Raw genomic sequence first — 19,526 nt, 5'->3', positions numbered from 1 at the left:
CACACATCCATAAGGTTCTGCTGCTACCCGCGCGCCCTCTTATCCCAAACCCACCCCCCCCCCCCCCCCAACAGGAGGGCGGAGCCACCCTGCATCACCAGTCACTACGAGGGTCAGGCATGGGCTGCAGGTCGGGCCAGACGTGGACCAGAACTGGACCGAGCCAAAAAGGGACAACAGAGTTGAGTTCATGACAGAGACCCGTTGCACGTGGAGTACCCGGGAAGGTAACCAGGGCGATGTGGAAGCGGGCGGCGGGGGGTGTCTGAGACAGGGCGGGGGAGGAGGGAGGGGGGGGGGGGGTGTGTGTGGCGGTCGTAATGTTCAGTGGTGCGTGGGCCCGTTGCTCTGGGGGGCGGGGGCGGAGATGCCCAGGAAGGCGGAGCGCATCAGGTCGTGGGATTTGTCGAGGAGCGACGCCACGTCGTCCGACGTCATCCCCTTCGTCTCGATCTTCGGCAGGATTTTCAGCGTGATGGTGCCTGGCGGATCAGAAACCATCGTCATCATCATCATCAAAAAAATACCAGGATGCACAATATACTGATGACAATACTGGTATCTGACAATAATTAAAAATGACTGTTTTTGTAAAGGATTTGGATCAATTCAAGTTGTTCCTTAAAGACTTAGAGAAGTGCTAGTGTGTGTACCTGATTTGAACTGTTTCTCTTTCCGTAGGTAGAAGTTGCTGTAGGATGAAAAGACAATGGGAATGATGGGAGCCTAGGGGGAAGAGAGAGAGAGACAGAGAGAGAGAGAGACAAAGAGACAGAGAGAGAGAGAGAGAGAGAGGGAGAGTGAGGTACAAGAGCTACGAGCTCTGACAATCTTATTTTAGTTTACTTCCACCCAACAAGACAAAGACACGCATGGCTGACCAAGTATACACACACACACGTGCACGCGCACGCGCACGCACACGCACACACACACAATCAGCTAGTAGTCTCCATCTCCTCCAGCGCTGCTAATCGAGGAAGAGGAGTTCTCTGGGCCCCCCCCCCTGAGTGGACCTTCATCAGATAGGACTGAGCCAAGCATGGCTCCCGCTGGGACCTGGCCTGTTTCTGCTGTCTCTCTCTGTCTGGCGAAGCAGGGCTGGGGAGTGTGTGTGAAGCTTAGGTGTGTGTGTGTGTGTGTGTGTGGATGGCGCGTATGTGCATGTTTTTGCTCCTCAGACTTCGTCAGGCTTCACTGGAAAACTTGCAACGGCAATGATGTTGAGGATTTCCAGGTGCTATTGATTTTAGACACACACACACACACACACACACACACACACACACACACACACACACACACACACACACACACACACACACACACACACACACACACACACACACACACACACACACACACACACACACACACGCCTTAGAGACTAGAGAGCTGTTTATGTGGTTGTTAATGGGGAGCAGCAGGTCTTGATCAGCTGACCCCCTCTGTTCTCTGTGATGTCGACCGGTCTCCGCTGATATCCATCTAGACCAGCCACAGCAGCCTTTGAACGGCCGAGGCCTCGTACGCGTGGCGCACAAACAAACACACGTACCCACACATGCGCACGCGGCACCTACACACTGACCCAAAAACAGGAACACACTGACCCAAAAACAGGCACACACTGACCCAAAAACAGGCACACACTGACCCTCTGTTTTGTGCCCGTGCCTGAGCGCGCCGACGTTAGCGCCCGGTGAAATAGACACGCACGCCACCACAGACCTCTACCAACACACTATGGCCTGAGAAGAAACTGCTGTGTGTGTGTGTGTGTGTGTGTGTGCCTGCCTCTCTCTTTCATCTACTGTTGTTCTTTTAATGTATTCCACCTGCGTTTCACGGCCCTGACCGGTGTTTAACACAAAATCGGGTTAATGTTCATGGCCGACACCCCGACGCCGTAGAAGACCAATCCAAAAATATTGATCCTGCTACACTGACATCAGTTTTATCAGTAGCTCCTCACAAGGCCGAGACCAGGGAGAGAGTCAGAGGAGAAGGTCGGGGAGATTCTCTCAGATCCATATCATATCATATTGTATCAGAGCTTGTTGACCACACTGACGCTAGTGCCCAGTGAACAGAACACCCACATCACCACAGGCCCTACCGACACAGATGAAACAGCAGTGTGTGTGTGTATTTGTTTGTGTGTATTTGTTTGTGTGCGTGTGTTTACGCCTGTCCCTTTCATCTACTGTTGTGTTTTAATGTAATCCACCTGGGTTTCACAGCCCTGACTGATGGTAAAACATGAAATGAGAGCTGAGCACAGACCTCCCACATCCAGACAGGCAGAGACAGACGGGCAGAGACAGACAGGCAGAGACAGACAGGCAGAGACAGACAGGCAGACAGACAGACAGACAGACAGACAGACAGACAGACAGACAGACAGACAGACAGACAGACAGACAGACAGGCAGGCAGGCAGGCAGGCAGGCAGGCAGGCAGGCAGGCAGAGACAGACAGGCAGAGACAGACAGAGACAGACAGAGACAGACAGAGACAGACAGGCAGAGACAGACAGAGACAGACAGAGACAGACAGAGACAGACAGGCAGAGACAGACAGATGAGCAGCTAGATGCACTAGAGTTCCGGTTAATAGCAGCACATTTGACTACCTACATTAAATGCAATTATTGCAAAAAATGTGCACAATGACTAATGTAGTGTAATGCCTAGCTGCTAGACTCATCCTACACAGCAGTACCTGAGAAAGACCGTGTCCCCCTGTCTCTCCATCTGCACCCCCCCCCCTCTCCACACCCCTTCTGTCATTTATTCACAGGATTTCAACAGGTAACAGGCTGGAATGATCCAGAGCTGTCGGTGTCGTTTCCAAAAATAAACCCTAAAACATTGTCAGGGGACCAGCGATTCTTAGGTTAGACTTAGTCTACCCCTGCCATTTCAGATTGCTAGCTCCCCCATGTGTCCTGAACAGGCACAGTCACGAACACCACAACCCAATATAACACACACACTCGCACACACACACACTCGCACGCACACGGCTGGCCCAACAACTGACCTGTGCCTGTACTGCCAGGTGGAAGGCTCCCTTCTTGAAGGGCAGCAGGTCGCCCCTCTGGTTCCGCGTGCCCTCGGGGAACACCCACAGGCGGATCTGCAGGGGTCAAGGGTCAGAAGAGCTCGCGTTCAAAATCCATCAAGCCGATCGGTCAGTTTCGATCACCGATCGGTCACTTCTGCCACTGGGGACAAGGACTCAGCCTCCGGCACCGGTCCTCGACGCGGGGCCAGGGGACGACCAGATGCAGCCCAGCCGGCGCTGAACCCAAAATGGCCGCGCCCACTAACCAGCAACATCTCGCCAAAAATATCGCCTCCAACTCAAAACAAACGGAGAGTGGTGGTGCCGGAAGCTGAAGTGAACTGAGCTGAAAACAGACTCTGGCCAGCGATCTCCACAAACGTGGAAGTCAGGGCTTCCTGATATTTCAATAAACTGACCACATATTGAGAAACTACTGTACGTAGTTTTACGGAAGTGACATATTACAGGGTTTTTCCTGCATAGAGGTTTTTTTTGGCACATCCCAAAGAGGTTTTAGCCAGAGCCAAAATCACCAGTTCCAAAATGCAAAAAATTGAGAATAAAAATAGCAATTCAAATCCTCTCCAAATGTGTTTGATAGCTTGTTTCAAGTGCAGCCCATCCCTCTTTCTGGCATTGTCCATGGTTTGGACCACCAGTAATCAAGATCATTAATAGACAGGTTATCAGTATCTTCAACATTTTGTCTTCATATCCATTGGGTCATGCCGGGGGATTTCCTGCGATTGTGAAAAGTGAGCTCAGTCAGAACGACAGCAAAGAATATAGACCTATATGTGCTGGTAGGCTACATAAAACTGAGGTTTCCCCAAAAAGTGTGCGCGCATCACCCTCCAAAGACCCATTCTGAGCCAAGAAAAATCCTGACATTAACAGTCCTACAGACACATTTGAGTCAAATAAAATGGCGGTGGTTGACAGGAAGTGAAACCTCTGAGTGAAAAGCCCACAAGCGACCAAACCGCGGAGGGCACGCGGTTTCATTCACTGGCTAACGGACAGGGCCCAAAAGAGCTCTAGTTCATTGCGCTCTCTCGTGATGTCTCCCATTTTATGGAACGCGAAATGTGTTTCAGGTTGCGTCTGTAAAACTCAATTCACTTAAACTCATCCCAGCCTGTGACCTCCACCTGGTGCTAGTCCAGACCCTGGGAGAGGGGTCATGAGGGGCCATGACCTGAGGGATGGTCCCAGTCCAAATCCTGAGTTTGTTTGTTTTTTTACTTGCCTGGTCATCCAGCATGGTCTTGGCGGCGTCGGCCATGACACTCTTGGCGTCGCTGGTCTTCTTGCGGTTGATGAAGACGATGCCGCCCAGCCAGCAGACGATCCCCACCGTGCCGGCGTACACCAGCTCCTTCTTAGCGATCATGGTGCAGCGGTCAGGAAGGACCTCCATCAGGCCTAGGGAGGGAGGGAGGGAGAGAGAGAGGGAGGGAGAGAGGGGGAGGGAGGGAGAGAGAGGGAGAGAGAGAGGGAGGGAGGGAGGGAGAGGAGGGAGGTGGGAAGGAGGGAGGGAGAGAGAGAGAGGGAGGGAGGGAGGGAGAGAGGGGAGACGATTACATGACATTGCTTTACTTGTTGGCTCAGAAGTTGTTGTTGTTCTCATGTGCAAGCAGTGCTGTGATGGCAGATAGAGGCCTTAGTGGCCATCACCGATAAGACTCTCCTCTGTGTCATAGATGATCAATAAAATGTACTGTCTGTGTCAACATTTACTGTGAAGACAAGCATAATTGTTTGGGTGTTGAATATTGTTGATTTTCAGAGAAATGCCTTTTAATATGATCCTGTTAGCCATTTCCTAATTATGATGATTGACCTCTGAGTATGGTTGTCGGCTTGAGTTTTCAGTAAGCAACGGTGTCCCTCTTCCATAGACTTATGAGATAAAGACATTCCATGGCTGGTACACTCTGGGCCAAACACCATTGTTGTGATTAGAGATAAAGGCCTGGGCGCCGAGGCGGCGTAGGTTAATGGGACAAAACAAGGCCACAGAAGAGACCAGGGACAGTCTTATCGGAGAAGAGACGAGGAAGGGGGGGGACACTCAAACCACATAAGAACGTTGCAACGAGACCAATGCTTTGATTTGGGTTCAGACAGCATACAGAGAGGTCAACTGTACATTAGGCCATGCCATCGTCTTTTGAATGTCAAACCTTCTGTAATAAATCGCTTTTGCTCGAGGCTCAAATCCCGTGTTGGAGAGATTCATTTGGAATACACCTGAAAAGGAGACACTGGACTGTGTGGTATTGTGTGAGATTGGGGCCGTCTTTTATTGAAATTAAAACACAACGCAGAGCTAATCAAGGACAATAATAAAAGACAACGAGATTCATCAGGGTCAACCATTTTTTATGACTGTAGAGGCCTTGTACAAAAGCTATCTCACTACCTCTGCCCCAGTGACAGTGCAGGGCGAGGGGTTATGTTTTCGGTGGCGTGTGTGTGTGCGCGTTTGTTAGCAGGATTACGCAAAAACTACTGGAGCGATTTTCACAAAACTCGGTGGAGGGGTGTAGCATGGGGAGAGCCTGGAGTGCATTGCATTGCACCACAGCGCCACAGAACCGGCCAAATACAGCCACCCATTCACCTCGTCATTTTTTGGACTAAGATTACACAAAATGAAAAGAAAACTTAGAACAAAGCCAGCTCCCTGTGTGAGGGTGCTAGAGACACAGGGTTTGGACTGGGGTGTGTGGGGGTGCTAGAGACACAGGGTTTGGACTGGGGTGTGTGGGGGTGCTAGAGACACAGGGTTTGGACTGGGGTGTGTGGGGGTGCTAGAGACACAGGGTTTGGACTGGGGGGTGTGGGGGTGCTAGAGACACAGGGTTTGGACTGGGGTGTGTGGGGGTGCTAGAGACACAGGGTTTGGACTGGGGTGTGTGGGGGTGCTAGACACAGGGTTTGGACTGGGTTGTGTGGGGGTGCTAGAGACACAGGGTTTGGACTGGGGTGTGTGGGGGTGCTAGACACACAGGGTTTGGACTGGGGTGTGCGGGGGGAGCGCCCGGAGTGCACCACACCGCCCCCTGCCGTGCACAGAGCCGCCAAATGCATTCAGGGGCGGAGGTCTGAGCTCTCTGAGCACCATTTCTACTCATCATTGGGACTGCTCATTGTATCTCTACCTGAGTGCACGAGGTTGCTGAGTGTTAATTGCAAATATCCTAAGTGTTAGCTAAAGACAGACAGTTCATTGTGCGGTCAAACTTTATTGATTCATCTCACTCTTGGGTACATGATTACAAAATGTAGATGCGTGCAGTGGTAAATATCCACGTTCTTTCGTCAGGACTCGTGTACCCGAGATAATCTGTAACCCTGACCTCTCTCCGCGGGTCTTGACCTACTGAGAAAACTGATGACAGTCAGCAGTAGCAGGAGCAATCTTATTTGATCTTCTATAGTGTCAGGGTGTCGGGCGTGCGCATCAACCAAGAAGTCTTTTTGAAGAATCTTTTTGAAGTGTGCATCCGTATCCTCTAAGGAGTGACTCTGTCTGGCTGTTTGGATGTGGTGTGAATAGGTGAGAGTAGCTGCCGCACCCTGGACACACACACGCCACACCCGGTGTCAGGTTCACGCAGACAGACGCGCGCACGTGTGTGTGTGTGTGTGGGGGGGGGGGGGGGGGGGGGGAGAGAGAAGAATACGAGACGAGTGTTTAAGCGAGTGTGACAGAGAAAGCTGGACAGGAAGCGGTAAGGAGACTAAGGAGTGAAAGTGAAAGGATCACCGCCGGGGGGTCGTGTTGATTACACGCCCGGGATCAGCTGTTGCGCTCAGGCGGGAGGCGTGGCTGTCTGAGTGGTGTTGTTATGGCAACTCTGACCCCGGGACCAGCCCCCCTGCCGAGCGCTCTCAGCACTAATTAAACGCCATGCGCCCTCCTCCACACACACACACATGCGCATGCGCTCTCTCTCTCTCTCTCTCTCTCTCTCTCTCTCTCTCTCTCTCTCTCTCTCTCTTCGCTCTCTCTCTCTCGCTCTCTCTCTCTCTCCCAGGCACGAGGAAAACACATCGCTGTTAGATTGGCAGCCTGAAGCCTGAGATTTAGTATTGTGCAGACAAGAGTCAACAGTGTACTTAGACGCACGCACGCACGCACGCACACACACACGCACACAGTTCTCAGGCTTAAATCAGAGACACACACACAGAGGGCAAAGGAGGGATACAGCGGGGGAGCAGGGTGAAGACAGGCCGCTCTCCTGTGAGAGTGAGATCACGCACCTCCCGGCCAGCTCACACCAGAACACTGCGCTCCGTCTGCCGGCGGCTCTCACGCCGGCCATGTCTCCCACGACCACCGAACCCCCAGGACTGCTTTTAATCCTACATGCGATGTAGTCTATTCTAAATATAGAACATTTAATAACTCAACACAGACACCGCCACGTCACACTATTAGGCAAGGGTTTGCTATTCCCAGAATCAATCTGTTCGCCTCTTCCTCTCCTCTCGAAGAGAGCTACGATCGATGATATCCCCACACACTTAAGTAACTCAGTCTGTTGAGATGGCTGGTGTGACCCTACACCCACTGATTTGAAATTTGCAGCCAAGTAGGTATAAATGTCATACTAAGCCGATCAAACCACTGTCTGCAGAGTTAAAAGGAGGCACAGCAAACTGCATGTCTGGCTAGTCCTATTCCTATGGAGGCCTCTGTGTTTGCATGCAGTCAGTGTGGTCAGAGTCTCGTGTACTAGAAGAAACCACACTTCTCAGCCATATTTGTGTGTGTGTGTGTGTTGTGTGTCCTACCCAGTACATCCAGGGAGCTCTGGTGGTTGGAGATGATGACGTAGGGCCCCTCTGTCTGTAGGTGCTCCAAACCGCTCACCTCGAACCTCAAACCCAGGAAGTACTTCACATGACGAACCAGGGCGCGGATTACCCTGGAGACCGGTAACAAGCAGCAAAACACAACACAATAAACCTGGAGACCGGTAAACAAGCAGCAAAATACAACACGATAAGTAAATAAACAAATGAAATATTACAATTATGATCAGAGCGATATACACTTTAATGAACCTCAAATACAAGTTAAAGTCTAGGCAGCTCCATCGTTCTGCTATAGCAGCCTAGACAATGGCCGTACGACTTAAACTGACTCTAAATCTCTAGTGCATCGGTCGTGTTTGTTTCTAGGCCGGCTAATCATTTCCCCCTGAGTGAGTGAAATGCTCTGATGAGCTTTGTGAAGGATGTGGTCTGGCCGTCTGCACCTGCCAACGTTTCCCCAAGCATCCGGCTCCTTCTGGCCACCCATGTGCATTTCATACATCATCATCGTTATAACACCCAGCATCTCCTGTCACAGTCAGACAACGCTGCCCTGGGGGGGAAAGTGCTCCAGGCAATAGGTCACAATGATCTGGGGCCTCATTTATCATTGTGGATACACCCTTTTTCATTTACACCTGATTTTTGTACTTGCTTTTCTCCGCAAATAATGTGATGTATCACGACAAAACTCGATGGGTCGATATATCTCACAATATTTCCCATCGAGTTTTGGCATGATACATCACATTATTTGCGGAGAAAAGCAAGTACAAAAATCAGGTGTAAATGAAAAAGGGTGTATCCACAATGATAAATGAGGCCCCAGGTCTTTTTGAAAGTAATGCAGAATCAAAGCTTATTATCTGTAGACCATGACTTTTGACACTATTAGGTGCATGCATGTTTTAAGTCTACATTCCACATTAAGCAGGCTAGTATTCTGTTCCATACAGTAACACTGCTGAGCCTACAGTATATCCAAGTATTGTCTGTGAAACAGGGATGCTTCAGTGCTCTCATCGTTTCCTGATATAAGGGGATGGTTTTGATCACGTCTAATGAGAGTAATTAGCCTATCAATTATCATGCTGAAACAGTACACTATGGGCACTGGGCCCGATCCCTCCTTGGGAAATATAGGCCTACATGTGTTCAGTAGGTATCCTGGCAAACAGCCTATGTGATTGTAGCCTAGTCTGTAGTAATTTAAGATGACGGAAATGGTTGTGTGTGTGTGTGTGTGTGTGTGTATGTATGTATGTTTATTTATTATGACTCATACCACACAATACCTATCACTGCACTGAAATTAGGTAAGATAAACCCGGTCTAGACTGTAAGCTGATGTTAGACAACCTTTGAACAACTATCTTCAGACAGCAGCATGGAGATAAAGGTCCCGTCTTTCTTGTGGCGCAAGCCCCATGTCGAAATGACCATGATGCTAATGCAATAATGTCCCCACTGTTCGGAATCAGTCGTATGTTTCTAGGTCAACAACCTTGCTTTTATCTCCACATCTCACATTTGTGTGTGACAGAGTTCTCCAAAAGTTAAAGTGACCTGACCATAGAGAAAGTTGAGGGGATGACTGCGTTGGGTAATTAATTGTTCCCATGCACACAAAGATACCAGCAGTCAAGTCCAGCTCACCACCAGTTCATATGAACAAGGCATGGAAACAGCACATGAGCACCAGGTCAGGTAAATGAAAGAGAAGGATTAGACGATTCAGAGGAACAGAGCTAAAAAAAAATGAACAATGCTAGACACCCTGTTTGTTGTTGCTGAGATTCCACTCCATGATTCACATGGAATCCACAGGGAACTGCCGGCAGCAACACTCCGATCCCACTAGCACGGCTTTACAGGATAATTGTTGATCTCTGACTGTGGATGAGAGGAGAGGCCAAGGAGTTTCTAAATGAAGTGTGGATAGCTGATTGGCCTCAGGCTGTAGGCCAGGGTCAGCTTCGGCCGGGGAGACAACAGCCGGAGTCCAGCGCTTCCTTGTACCAGTGTGTATGTGTGTGTGTGTGTGTGTGTTGGGAGGGGGTGATTGCTGCCCTTGCTAAATCAGTGAACTCTTTCTATTACAGTCTGTGTCCCTAGTCTGTCTGTGTCAATGAGGGTCTGTATCCCTTCTCTCTCTCCCTCTCTCAGTCTCACATACAAACACAAAAACAGAAAACATACTGAGTTGTGCGTTCAGATCTAGATAACCTCTGGGTTAAAAGACAATGGTGTCGGTGAAAAGCAACAGTACCAACACAGCGACACAGTGACCAGCACAACAGAAACAACACAGCTATTCCATATTTAGCATGGTACCAGACCAGTGCTGTTATGACTGAACTACTGTACCAGGGATAGCAGCTCAGTGGGTACTAGAAAATGATATGTAAAATGGAAGCGTTCAGGGGAACAGAACTAATAAGCATTCAGAAACAAAACCCTAGGATGGATCTTCTGGATGGGGTCACTTGTGTCCAACCATTGGCAATGTCTCTGACCACAGCAATACCCAATCCACCTGCTAACAAGATGATACACTAACACTTTTGGTGTAGTTTAACCAAACACGGGGTGGTGAAGAAGCTGACCTCATAAGTAAGCTGGTAAATGTTGCTTCACCAAGTGGTGCAAGGAGTCTTCATTCCCTTATCCGCAGACATACCTAGTTCTAGACTACAGGGATGTAGAAGGGGGGTTGATTTTCTAATCGCAAATTATTCCATGTTATTGCTACTTTATAGCTAAGCTATTTGTTAATCTAGAAGAATATAAAGTATACTGTATTTGCAGTGCAGCCACAGGTACATTGGAGTTCGTGTCATCGCTCGTAGTTACAATGTCTTATCAGCACTAATCAGTTCCCAAAGAACCCTTGGATGTTGTCACTTGACGTGTTGTGCAACAGTCTGCCAAATATTCAATAATAATTAGACGCGTGGCTTTTTATTGATATGCACCCGTAGTCCGTCATATGCACACACTGTTTTCCAGTGCCATTGCTAAATATGGGCCCCGAAGCCAGCTCTGCATGCCAAGTGTGGCTAACGTTAGCAGACTGGATACAGAATTGAAACATCTAATCGAGCCTCCCTGGCTAGCTAGCAAATGTCAGCAGGCTGCCACCAGATTTAACGATGGTTAGCTACCAAATGGCATAAAAACACAATCCTCGACGAGGATCTAGTTAATCTAGAGCTATATTTTCAAACCGCAAATTGTTATTCAGCCTTCTGTTTAGACAGTGTCAAGCAAACGGATAGCTTGTTTGCTAGCTAGTTGGCTATAAAGCTAACAGTACATTGAGGCATTTCGTTTTTATTGAACACGCCACCCCGCGTACCCCGCACTTCAGCAAATGTGCTGGTGCACCAAGGTGATGATTCAGATACATTGGTTAATATCATATTAATTAAAAGGTAAGGTCAGGTCCACTATATGATTCAAACGCACCTGGTGATTTTACACCAAGTTACTCGGGCCGAACTGGGTTTGCCTGACTACTGCCAAAACGAATGGACCTAATACTACAAGCTAGCTATCCGTCATATACATTACTCGAGCTAACGGTATTTATGTAGGCAACTTACCTCATATTCTCTATATCTCTGCCGCCGCTTTTCAGAATGCTAAGTGGAATCGCAACCAGTGCCAAACACATCATATAGGCCACGTAGAAACACTTTTTGAAATAAAACACAAACGTGCTGCTGGTCCACAGCAGAAGTGGGACCAGCAGCAGCGGTATCATCCACAGCGCATCCATTCCTCCAGAAACTGCCAGCAGAACGCCCGGTTTGATGGTGGATACAGCTGCTGCTACTGTACTACGAGCCTACTGTACTACGAGCCTACTGTACTACGAGCCTACTGTACTACTAGCCTACTGTACTACCAGCCTACTGGGCAGGCGAGAGCGTGAACGGAGGCACCGTGGCCCCGAATGGCATTCCAGCCTCCAAGGCTACGGTTAACTTCAGCTGCACACAACTTGCCCTCTTGCTAAAAACGTGTAACTCTTTCAAACGTAGACTCCTTAGAAAACACTCAATAGGTAGCCTAACTATTTCCATGTGATGACCAAGTTGGTAACCTCGTGAAATGGAGCCGCCGAGGTAACGTTAGGCTACTCGGTGATATTTCGGTGTAAAATTGTTTCCGGTTACAAGCAAGCACTCCCTTCACTGTCATCGATGCCACATAGGACCTACGTAGGCTTCGCTTCAGAGATAGCCCAACCCTTCTGGTGGTCCAGCCTAGCCCACGCGAAACCTGCTAGGCTATCACCAAAATTGCCATTTAAAGATGTGAATGCCTAAGAAATATCTGAGAATTATTTCTTCCCTCTCGGATGCAAAGTCCATTATTGCATGAACTCAATAATCAAAATATAGGCCAATATGGGCTTCATACGATGTATAAATTGATGACATTATGTGAAGGTAGTTTTGTTAAATTCCAAGAACCCCAGAAATCACTGCAGATTAGTCAACATCGGAGACATAGATAATGGGATTAGGAGTGATAATCCAGGAATTTGTTGCTGTCCCGGGTCCACAGATCTGCCATTTGTTAACTAGAGACTAAAAGTCTTGAACCCAGGCCAATACATTAACCCAGTGATCTGAATCATGGGCCCAAATCATGATGAAACGTCGCTGTTGAGGTTAGGTAAAACATGAGAGTAAGAATAATGCAGATATTCACAAGGGAACAATTTAACCACATCTCTGTATGGTCTTGATTCATCCCTTCATTAGGCTATCTATCAAGAATCCTTAAAGAATCTATCGGCTGTAAAATTGCCTAGGCTTTTACTTTTACTGTACAGTGCCACTTTATCCTGGGTACTGTAGCCCCATCTATAGGATGGAGTTCACACACACACACACACGCACACACACACACACACACACACACACACACACACACACACACACACACACACACACACACACACACACTATTTATCAGAACAATATGTACTTGTTTTAGGCAATTGTCGCAGGCTAATCAGTTTAAGAAGGTTTGTGTGCATGTGCGTGATGCATAACGGAAGATCAATATGCACTGGATGAAGCGCATCTCACTCCTCCCTGGGAATATTTTAGTTGAGGGAAATACTTCTACTGATTGCTATTTCATGGAACCAATGTGCTTGAAGGGTGGATTGTTTGCAAGATCTATATTTTTCTCACGTGGGGTTCAGCACGTTTTATTTTTAGCAAGTGACAGCCAGGGTCAAAGTATTCATGTATGGAACTTAAACCGCAGGGAGAATGGGTTTGTATAGACAGGAAGAGAGACAGGCAGCCTGGATGAGCGATCCATCACCAGAGTGACTCAGGCGTTTGTCGTTGTCAGAGAGAGATGACTCTTTGCTGTCTGAAATGATCAAATTTCCACTGCCTTCCCCCACCACGATGAACTATATATAGACCACATTCCTCCATGGAAAGAAAACCAGGATTAGTTTATGTTACAAAACAAATATTGAGTTTCCGAACCAAAGGATTAAAACAACCTTGTAAACAAATGATATGGCTATAATATAGGGGATGCTTTTCTGTTCATGGCTGGTGCTGTGCTGTGTTGTGCATTATGTTCATAGACACAGTGTCCTCTCTCTCTCTCTCTCTCTCTCTCTCTCTCTCTCTCTCTCTCTCTCTCTCTCTCACACACACACACACATACTCATCCCGATTTGCTGTTCATCCCAGGGCATAGGCCTACTGGTACGCAACAGGGTTAGTCGGTTAGAGAGATAATGGTGAGGAACTATCAGTTGTAAACTCACTCTGAAAATCTGCATTATCGCCACCACCTAGAACACACAGCGTATAAATAGCCTATCATGTCATGTGCACTGCCCTGTTTATTTAGACATTAATACATAGGCCTAGGTAAATACATTAGGCTATTTGAGACTCGTTTAAGGCATGTAAAAAATTGAGCCAGTGTTGCATATTGAATTAAAGGAGCAGTGATTTAAGATTTACGTCGGAGGTCTAACAGTACAGCGCAGCTGAGATCTCTCAGTGTATTCCCCTTTAAAGAAGCGAGCTGACGACTCGCAGATTGGATACAGTATCAGGAATTCGCTGAACAAATAGAGGGGCATCATCTAGTTAATTCAACAAGGCTACTTTCTTTTTCAACGGAGCGGCCAAATATCGTTTATTTCATAGTGAAATATATTTTGCTTCCGCGAATGACAGCCACAACAAACGCGCCACTGCATCTTCACTATGGTGTTCTAAATAGCCTATAGTCTCTCTGGACAATCTGACAGGCTCCACTTTACTATTTTTTTTTCTCAAGGACGTTGGATTCTTTTATGCTGTGTTTATCGAATGGTGACCTGTGAAATTTCATTATGAAACGTTTGCCCTCTGTATTGGCCTGATCCATTGACGTCGCGCTAGATGGTTTATATTCAATATATTTTTCAATATGTTTAGGCTAAAGGAAGGGTAGAGATAGCCGCCTATGGGGTTTAATACATTGGATGAAAGAGGTGATGGCGTTTTTTGTGCTTAAACCGTGGATTCTCTCCGTGATGCGATTTGAGATTAATACGGTTCACTGATTTGCCAATTTAGCCGACCGCGTCCTATCGGAAACGCTCATGATGCCCAGGGGTTTACGGAGGCTCGTGCATTTAATGCTTTTCTGCCCTCTGTCGAAAGGACTGCAGGTATAACCTTAAATGTGTTTTTATTTATTTATTTATTTAGAATACAGTTTGATGTCGAGCTCCTATACTGTGACCTTAACCTATGCCCCCCACCCCTCTTTCTGCCTTAAGAGTCGCCTCCCTGCCATAAAGGTGAAGTACCTGCTGCTGGCATGGCTGGGCATCCTGGTAGCGAGCTGGGTGGTTTACATGCAGTACTCGTCCTACTCAGAGCTCTGCCAGGGGCATGTGTGCCACATGGTCATTGTAAGTGGACTGCTTTTCTCACAACGCATGCATCCATGACATAGCCTATGACTATGACCACAGCAAGTGTATCTGCCGACTTGACCTGGAGGCCAACAATTTTCCAATTCTGTAAAGGGGTCTGTGTGTGGGGGTTGTAGGCTGAAATAGATGTTTGTTTGCTTTAATATTATAAGTCACCATGTGCAAACATTCACTGCAATACTTCTCTTACCACTCATTACTGATTTAGACAGTAGGTTATATGTGACTGCAGTCAAGTGGCGATCAACTCTCAAATTTCCATGGGCACATGATCTCACTGCTGGCCAGAGGGGAGAGAGAGAGGGGGGGGGGGGGGGAGAAAGAGAGAAAGAGAGGGGGAAGGATAGAGGAAGAGAAGGGAAAAAACAGATGAGGATACAGAGGGAGGAGGCAAGTACCATGCGCTCTGGGAACAGATTGTGGCTATGTCCAAATTCTCCACTACCTCCTACATCGGAGGCATTGAGATGATTGCAATGAGAGATCAGAAGGTCTTACAGTTGAAAACAGTATGTTGGTGATGTTACCCGACATATTTCAAGGCTGAAATATTCAGCATGGGCAGGATCTCTCTTCCCTACAAGGATACAGGGAGGAAAAAAAGATGCAGCGATGAATGACGAGGGGTTCTGTTTCGAATAAGAACGGCAGCCGGGTTCTGCTCATGTGGTCTCTCCCTGGATCCTAGTCACGAGCGCCAGACTTGCTTGTAAATTCATTAGAGAGAATGCAGTGGCACGAGTTGAGGGATTCACTGAGAGGACAATAGACAGAAAGAGAGCGAGGGAGATATAAGGTCGATGTGCGCGTGCATGTTCTGTGCTCGTGGCAAGGATGACTCTAGCTCTCATAAGAGTGACAGTTTACTCTGGATGGCGTGATAACCAGGGCACAGGAAAATAGGTTTTTGTGGTCTTTGTTTCTAGGCTGTATGTGAAGAGGATGATCATCCTGGCTAGGCTATTCTGCCTGACATAAACACATTTGCAAATATGTTGGAAGGGGAAATCCCTTTTGAATGAGTAGACATTTCCCTGATATATGTATGTTTGGGGGCATGTTTATGCGCTGTGTATAGCCTCGTCTATGCATTCTGTACATACATCTTTTTCATGGTGTGTGAGAGAGGGAGGAGGTAGGCTACTGTAGACTGTCTTTGAGAGGAGAGAGGGAAGACTGTGTTCGTTTCTTTGTCCCCTCCCTCAGGCCATTAGGAACTGTAATGGGACATTAAGGTCAGCATGCTGTCAACATGCAGAAAGAAAGAACCGGCCACCAATTCCTCTCAGAAGAGAAGAAGACAGTCTCCCCAAAATGCCTTCTTTAATTGGAGGAGTCAAAACTGGCCCCAAATTGTGGTTGTTACCATAGCAACTACAATACAGCAGAGAAGGTCATAGCTTATAGTGTTTTTCACTTTTTTTTTTTTTTTAAAGAAAGAAAATCAAGATGTTTTTGCCTGCTTATTGCTTACTGTAGCCTGGATTTTTCCCAAGCATAAAATCTGACACCCACACGATAATTCATATACCACTTCTCTGCTTGCCTTTCCGAAAAAAAAAAAACAATCTTTTGGAGATCTGCTTGAGGGGTAAATGGTTCAGTGACTTGTTGTCTGAGAGCCACAGTTGAGGGTCATAGTTTAATATAAAAGATACAGTCTTGGCTGAATAACTTCAAACCTGTACATATATATCACGTTGTCAAAGGCCAACATGTGTGACTATGAAAATTCACATTATGGGTTATGGGCATGGATAGCTACATTTAAATTTAGGTCATGGATAGAGAGACTTGAGAATCCTTGTGGAGCTTCCTGTTTACATGGTCTATTTCCTGTTTCCTGTCTTAGTGTGATCACTACAGGAGAGGTATCATCTCAGGCTCGTCTTGCAAGGCACTGTGTGAGCATAAGACCCTGACCCTGCAGCGTTGTCTGTCCACCTCCTCCACTCACCAGGTAACACGCACGCACACGCACGCACACGCACACACACACACACACACACACACACACACACACACACACACACACTCACACACACACACACACTACATTATAGTCATTTAGCAGACGCTTTTATCCAAAGCGACTTACAATAAATGCATTCAAAGTAGGCAGTCAAGTGCACTACTACTAAACAAGCATCTAAGAGCCTAACCTAGTGCTGAAGTAAAAGTGCAATAACAGCTAAGTACAAATACAATAAGTGCTAGGAGGAAGGGTCAGGGTAGTACTTCTTGAAGAGGTGAGTTCTCAACCTGCGGCGAAAGATGGGCAGCAACTCTGCTGTCCTGATGGCAGTGGGGAGTTTGCTACTATGCAATTTACATCACCATGCTATTCATTTTTTTGCTTGTGCATAATGCACTACACATACATTTGACGTGTCTTTTATTCAAACAGGGTCGTTTATTGAGACCTACAGTAAGAGACTTGGATGTGTGTTTCGGTGTTAGGTGTACAGTGGGCTGTGGAAGGATAGACCAGTTGTGATCAAATGTGGGATCGAGGAACCTCTCAAGAGCGATCGGGGACCGGACTCTGTGCTCCGACAGGAAATGACCCTGTTTGACAAGCCCACCCGTGGGACCTCCATGGATGAGTTCAAAGAGATGCTGCACAGCTTCCTCAAGGTTTGCCCCCCCCCCCCCCCTCTGTCTAGGTAGAGGCCAGGAGGACGCCTCAGATCCTCAGTCAGACATGTTCAGTTAAAATCACACAGCAGCAAATTCATGGCAGCAGTGTACGGTAGCCAAGCGTGAGCGCAGAGCCAACAAAAGATAATTTCAGATGTTCAAATGAAAGGTGAATAAGATGTATGTTCTGAACTGTTAACAGAACATTCTTTGCTGTGGTAACGCCAGGGAAAAGAGACATTGTTTAACTCTTCAGCGAGTTTATTTTGTCCCTCTCAAGGGCAATTGAGTCCGATGCTAAACACATTAACAAGGTTGCCACTGCTACCATCTATAAATATAGATTTTTTTTAGAACAGTGGAGTTGTGGAGTGTGAAAGGCCACAGTGACCTCATTAACAGTGTGTGCTACCAGAGAGAGACAGAATACTGAGAGAAGAATTCTGAGAGATGTACAACATTTGGGACAAGAAGGGAAGTGAGATGAGGAAGAAGCTAGGGGTTGAAGTCCCTTGCCAAATATAGCCCAAAAACAAAAAGATCTCAACCAGTGGTCACGGTCGGCGCAATGGTTCTCAGCAGCTTTAAGAGACAGTGTAGACCATTATATTGGTCTGGGTCTATGCCAACTTTGTGAGGAAGTTTCATGGTAGCGCTCTGCACATTCCACACCAGACAGTAGTATTGATAGAATAGACTGGACAGAATGTGACTTTTTACGAGATGGTCATCTCCATTATCATCATATCTGGAAGTGTCACATTGTAGGTTTTAATCTGTGTATAATGGTGAGAACTTTTAGTGTACAGTACACATAATATATAGATCTCTGCCCTCAGTCTTAATGGGGGAATTTAGTTAACTCAAACCATATACAGTAGTCACACACCATAGTAGTTGTTCTGTGCTAAGAAGATTTCCTTGTGCACTAAGAAGGTTAATTTTACAACATGTGATGTGTGTGAAATGAAAGTGGCAGATTTAACTCTGTTTTTTCCTCTCTTGTTGCTCTCTCACCTCCATATACCCTTTACTGTTGGTCTCTCTCCTCCATATACCCCTTACTGTTGGTCTCTCTTCTCCGTGTTCTCTCCTTTCCACTCATTGCAGTCTAACCTGGGAGACCAGGCCTCTCTCAATGCCCTGGTGGGACGAATCATCACCCTGGCGGATGTCAACAAGGACGGGAAGGTATCCCTGGCAGAGGCCAAGTCTGTCTGGGCGCTGCTCCAGATCAACGAGTTTGTCCTCATGGTGGCGCTGCAGGAAAAGGAGCACACGCCCAGGCTGCTGGGCTTCTGTGGGGACCTGTATGTGACGGAGCGCGTGGCCCACAGCTCCCTCTACAGGCTGGAGGTCCCTAATTACCTGCAGGCGCTGGTCCCGGAGGCCCTGAGCTCCGGCGTGAACCGCTGGCTGGCCCCGGCCTGGCCCCGAAGGGCCCGCATCACCATCGGCCTGCTGGAGTTCGTGGAGGAGGTCTTCCACGGATCCTATGGCAGCTTCCTGATATGCGACGCCAGCCTGCGCCACGTGGGCTACAACGCCATGTACGACTGCAAGATGGCCGACCTGCGCAGCGTGGCGTCCGAGGCGACCGTGAGGGGGTTCCTGCGGGGGCGACGGTGCGAGACCAACGCGGACTGCACCTACGGCCGGGACTGCACGGCCACCTGTGACCGTCTGGTGAAGCAGTGCAACACGGAGGTGGTGCAGCCCAACCTGGCCAAGGTGTGCGTGCTCCTCCAGGACTTCCTGCTGTTCGGGGCTCCGTCAGACCTGCGCGGCGACCTGGAGAAGCAGCTGCGGACCTGCGTAACGCTCAGCGGGCTGGCCAGCCAAATGGAGGTGCACCACTCGCTGGTTCTCAACAACCTGAAGACCCTGCTGTGGAAGAAGATCTCCAACACACAGTACTCCTGAGAACCACGCTCCTGGGGCCCGGTCGGATTCATTCCTCCTAGCTCCCATTCTTGGAGAAATGACCGATCTTGAACGT

General features: G+C 47.9%; 2 protein-coding genes across 2 annotated transcripts; one reads left to right on the top strand and one right to left on the bottom strand.

The window, feature by feature from the left end:
* Positions 1–265: 265 nt before the first annotated feature.
* Positions 266–11,965, bottom strand: agpat2 (1-acylglycerol-3-phosphate O-acyltransferase 2 (lysophosphatidic acid acyltransferase, beta)). The gene is made up of 6 exons (XM_084442662.1): positions 11,511–11,965; positions 7,882–8,015; positions 4,322–4,497; positions 3,046–3,141; positions 654–726; positions 266–482 (listed from the first exon to the last, which is right to left on the bottom strand). The coding sequence occupies exons 1-6, from the start codon at positions 11,684–11,686 to the stop codon at positions 325–327; spliced, it is 813 nt and encodes a 270-aa protein (XP_084298788.1). The 5' UTR covers positions 11,687–11,965; the 3' UTR covers positions 266–324.
* Positions 11,966–14,548: 2,583 nt separating this feature from the next.
* Positions 14,549–19,450, top strand: dipk1b (divergent protein kinase domain 1B; the record flags this gene model as incomplete). Its single annotated transcript, XM_084441740.1, has 5 exons — positions 14,549–14,617; positions 14,729–14,863; positions 16,740–16,847; positions 17,348–17,524; positions 18,638–19,450. 5 exons carry the CDS (start codon positions 14,549–14,551, stop codon positions 19,448–19,450), a joined length of 1,302 nt encoding a protein of 433 aa, XP_084297866.1.
* Between the last annotated feature and the right edge of the window lie 76 nt (positions 19,451–19,526).

The sequence above is a fragment of the Borostomias antarcticus genome (assembly GCF_949987555.1).
Source record: "Borostomias antarcticus genome assembly, chromosome: 8".
NCBI lineage: Eukaryota > Metazoa > Chordata > Actinopteri > Stomiiformes > Stomiidae > Borostomias > Borostomias antarcticus.
The sequence above is the reverse complement of the archived record's forward strand: the minus strand, read 5'-3'. Positions and strand labels throughout refer to the sequence as shown.